The sequence below is a fragment of the Mus pahari genome, chromosome 14 (genome assembly GCF_900095145.1).
Source record: "Mus pahari chromosome 14, PAHARI_EIJ_v1.1, whole genome shotgun sequence".
Classification (NCBI taxonomy): Eukaryota; Metazoa; Chordata; class Mammalia; order Rodentia; family Muridae; genus Mus; species Mus pahari.
The window spans coordinates 63,297,612-63,301,946 of record NC_034603.1 but is presented as its reverse complement, the minus strand read 5'-3'; the positions used below and the strand labels follow the sequence as shown (position 1 = coordinate 63,301,946).

General features: G+C 49.4%; 1 protein-coding gene across 5 annotated transcripts in view; it reads left to right on the top strand.

The window, feature by feature from the left end:
• The window catches only part of B4galnt2 (beta-1,4-N-acetyl-galactosaminyltransferase 2), a 42,483-nt gene that overhangs the window by 35,885 nt on the left and 2,263 nt on the right, over positions 1 to 4,335 (top strand). For all 5 annotated transcript variants that reach the window (XM_029546639.1, XM_029546640.1, XM_021213711.2 and 2 more), the window contains exons 8-9: positions 3,106 to 3,293; positions 3,949 to 4,089. In XM_029546639.1, the coding sequence (XP_029402499.1) occupies positions 3,106 to 3,293; positions 3,949 to 4,089 (329 nt within the window). The remainder of the gene's footprint in view (positions 1 to 3,105; positions 3,294 to 3,948; positions 4,090 to 4,335) is intronic.

Genomic DNA, 4,335 nt, shown 5'->3' with positions numbered 1-4,335 from the left:
ATGGGTGGTTGTGAGCCACCATGTGGTTGCTGGGATTTGAACTCAGGACTTTCAGAAGAGCAGTCAGTGCTCTTACCCGTTGAGCCATCTCACCAGCCCCTCTTTTTTTTTTTTTTTTTTTAAAGATGCATTTATTTATTGATTGGTTGGTTGGTTGATTGATTGTATGAGTACACTATAGCTGTCTTCAGTCACACCAGAAGGGGGCATCAGATCCCATTACAGATGGTTGTGAGCCACCACATGGCCACTGGGATTTGAACTCAGGACCTCTAGAAGAACAGTCAGTCCTCTTAACCACTGAGCAATCTCCCAAGCCCCATGATTTTTCTTTTTAATATTGAATCTATAAACGTTCTTTTAGTGATTCTGCTTTCTGTTTTGTGAGGTTGGGTGTTGTTACAAAGCCTGGACTGGTCCTGACGTCACCATCCTGCAGCTTCTGCCTTTCTGGCTCCCAAGCACTGGGAATATAGGTGTGAGCCTGTATACCTAGTGCTTGATCTCTCTCTCTCTCTCTCTCTCTCTCTCTCTCTCTCTCTCTCTCTCTCTGTCTCTCTCTCTCCTTGCAACATATGGAGATCAGGATGCAAGTTCTCAGCTACTGCTTCAGTGCCATGTCATGTCTGTGTGTCTGCTAACATACTTCCAGCCATGATGGGTATGAGCCATCCCTCTGAAACAATAAGCAAGCCCTCAGTTTATAAGTTGCCTTGGCCATAGTTTCTCTTCATGGTAATAGGACAGTAAGTAAGATACTTGTCATGTTATATTTGGCAACCATCTCCACCATGGTGTTGAATAATAGTAGCGGGCAGTTTTGTTTGCTCCTGACTTTAAGAAAATTCTAGCATGATGCCATTCATGTTGCCACGTGGCAGGTGTTTCGGGGCTAGAAACCGCTCTTCTTCCATCTCCTTTCTAAGAATTTTTATTATTAATGAATGTCGAATCTTTTTAAGAACAATGTATTAGTGTGCGTTTGTTTACACTTACGTATGTGCACCACGTGGTCACTCAGTACCCATGGAGACCGGAAGAAGGCGCCAGAGCCCCTGCAACTGTAGTTTCAGGTGGTTGGGAGCCTGCAGGTGGCTGCTGGGAACCCAAGTCCTCTGCAAGAGCAGCCGCTGTTTTTTGCTCCTGGTGTTTGTATCTTGGTGTCTTTTCCATGGAAGAGCTGACCCTTTTCCTTTTTCCAAGCTTTTTGCTTTTACCCTTTTCCATGTTTTGCATACATATGTTGTGCTTGTCGACACTTCTGCTTGTATATTGAAGATGCACTGTCGGGAGCAGGTCGCGGGGAAATAAAGGGGGTGGGAGAGATGACCTGCATCCCGCCAGGGCTCTGGGTGGGCAGACGCGTGGGATTGCCGCGCGAGTGGGCAACTGGCTGTGGAAAGCCACGGAACCCCAGATTGAAGGGGTAGAGAGGGAGCAGTCTAGGGTCTCTCTGGTCTCATGGAGGCCAGAGATGACAGGTTCTCAGTCTCGCACATCCCAGACACCACAGAAGAGCTGAGAACAAAGTGAGGGCCCAGGGGCAGGGTCAGCTCTGTCAGCCCTGGGGCCGAAGTGGGCAGGGGAGAAGGTGCTGGGTGGTTCCCACACGGGCAAGAGTCTGGCTAGCTCAGGCTGCTAGCTCCTTAGGTTGGCTGACAGCTGTGGCTAGAGCTCAGGAAGGCTTCCCCGTGGGAAGCTAGAAGAGGCTCTTTAGGGGAAGGCCTATTCCATCAGTCTAGCACTACGGGTCTTGATGAGCAGAGATGGTCCATGGTTTTAGAGCTTTACTGTAGAAAGGGAGAGAGGGAGGGGGAGGGGGAGGGGGAGGAGAGGAAAGGAACATGGCCATGTGGAGAGAGAGGAGAAGGAAGGGGGAGAAGGAGGGAGAGAGGTAAGAGACAAGAGGAGCTTAAGACAGAGAGGAGGGGCTACCTTGCTGTTGCCAGGTAACTGTGGGATGGAGCTTACCTGGCTGTAGCCAGAATACCAGGAGCTTGGGACAATGTCTAGGTGACTGATGGTGACAGGATTATGTGGTATCAGGCACTTGTGTCTGGGAGCATAGCTTACGGTTCAGTCCCTTGTAGATTTTTCTACTGGGTCTCCCGAGAAAGCCTCGCTCGACCAGAACACAGACTGCCTTTCATGGTCCAACACTGCACATGAACACATGTCCAGGTACATGAAAAGCAAGCGGAGGAGCACGGGTACTCCCTGTAACCCTCCTCCATGGCACTTCCGCCTGGTTCACTGAAATGGGGTCCGAGTCAAAGTCAAAGCCAGAGCTCGATTAATACAACTCGCTCTCTGGCCAGCTTACCCTGGGGATCCCAGGGTCCACCTTCTGAAGCTACAGGCATGCTGCCACACCCTCCCAAGCACTTACATGGGTTCTGGGGAATGTCAAATGTTTGAACCATTGAGCATCTCCCCAGCCTCTCCGTGGGTTTCTTGTTTGTTTTTATAAATCACATGCTTGATGGTGAACAGCCTCGTCCAGGTCCTCTCGTCTTCAAAGTCTTCAAGTAGACTTTTTTTTTTTTTTAAGATTTATTTATTATATGTAAGTACACTGTAGCTGGTTGTGAGCTGGGATTTGAACTCACGACCTTTGGAAGAGCAGTCGGTGCTCTTGACCACTGAGCCATCTCTCCAGGCCATCAAGTAGACTTCTTTCTAACCATGCCTTCCTGAGATAGAGGCAGGAAACTTCTCCTGTGAAGCTCTTCTCAGAACCGATGGCAAAGGTAGGCCATGAGGCTTTTAGACCTTTTCTTCTGTCCCTGGGCTCTGGGCATCTCAACTTCTAGTAGTTAATGTGGAAGCAGGACACAAGGGGTTGCTAACAGGCATGCTGGAAATGAAGAGTCCAGGCAGCAGGAACTGGCATAGCAAATACAACCAAGGACAAAAAGACTTCACCAAGTTGGGTAACCTTACAATGTCTTTACGAGTGTAGCTCAATTGGTAGAATGCTTGCTCAGCATGAGTGAGGTTCTGGGTTCGAATCCCCAACCTGGCAGGAAAAAAACAAAGCAAAACCCATCTAAACAAAGCAAATCTGGAAGGGGTTCTAGGATCCACTTTCACACTCTTCTCCAGAGAGGAAGCTCAGAAACCTGGTGACCATTGCCACGAAGACTTTTCTCCGTCCCCACAAGTTTCAAACCCTGCTCCAGAGTATTCGAAAATATTACCCAGACATAACCGTGATTGTAGCTGATGACAGCAAGGAGCCCCTGGAAATTAAAGATGACTACGTGGAGTATTACACCATGCCCTTTGGGAAGGTACGTCCCCCCCGCAGACTGGGGACATCTAGCTCCCAGAACAAGAGGGCCCCAGATTCAGCTGTTTCCATGATCTTCTCTGTGGTCAGGGGGGTCGGGGCTTCTCTCGTTCAGATGCAGAGGGAAACTGGATCGATCTCGTTATCCCACATTAACGAAGTGCTATTTTATTCTCCCTTCCTCCTATTTGATGTGGACATTGACAGGGGTTCTTACGGGTGGCACATGGGACAGCTGACAGCTGATTGTGATGCTTGGGGCCACAGCAGCCTTTTGTTCCCTGTGACTGTCCCCAAACTAGGCTCTGCCTCCCTCCCTGTCCCATCTGCTTCCTTTCCCCTCTCCTATCTTCCGCCAAACATAGAAAAGGGAAGGCTATCACTGACAGCAAATGTTCCCTAAACCAACATCTCCCAGGAGGGAGAAGGCAACTGTGGGACGAGAGGGGACGAGAGGGGACGAGAGGGGACGAGAGGGGACTCCAGTCTACTCGCAGAGGTCACTGGACTAAGGAAGGACTGTAGTTGTCAGGCTTGTCTGAACTACAGAATCCCACAGATTCCAAGTTCACTCATGGTGGGAGGCAGCCTGGTCCCTGGGAATTCAAGAAGCCCCCGAGGTGACACCTGCTGCCCCAACCCCATGCTGCCTGCAGGGTTGGTTTGCTGGGAGGAACCTGGCCATCTCACAGGTGACTACTAAATACGTCCTCTGGGTGGACGATGACTTTCTGTTCAGCGACAAGACCAAGATCGAGGTACTGGTGGATGTCCTGGAGAAAACGGAACTGGATGTGGTAAGGGACAATGGCCAAGCTCAGCTGGCTAACCCCTGTAGTGGTGAGGAATGATGGAGAAAGAGAAAGGAATGTTAGCGTCATGAGTGGCTCGCAGCTCGGCCAGAGAGCAAGAGCTCTGCTTTTGACTCAACTGTTTTCTTTGAAACAAATTTTATACGCCACACTAAAGTTTACAATTGTTCTACAAAAAAAAAAAAAAAAAATTATAATTAGGGCTGGAGAGATGGCTCAGCGGTTAAGAGC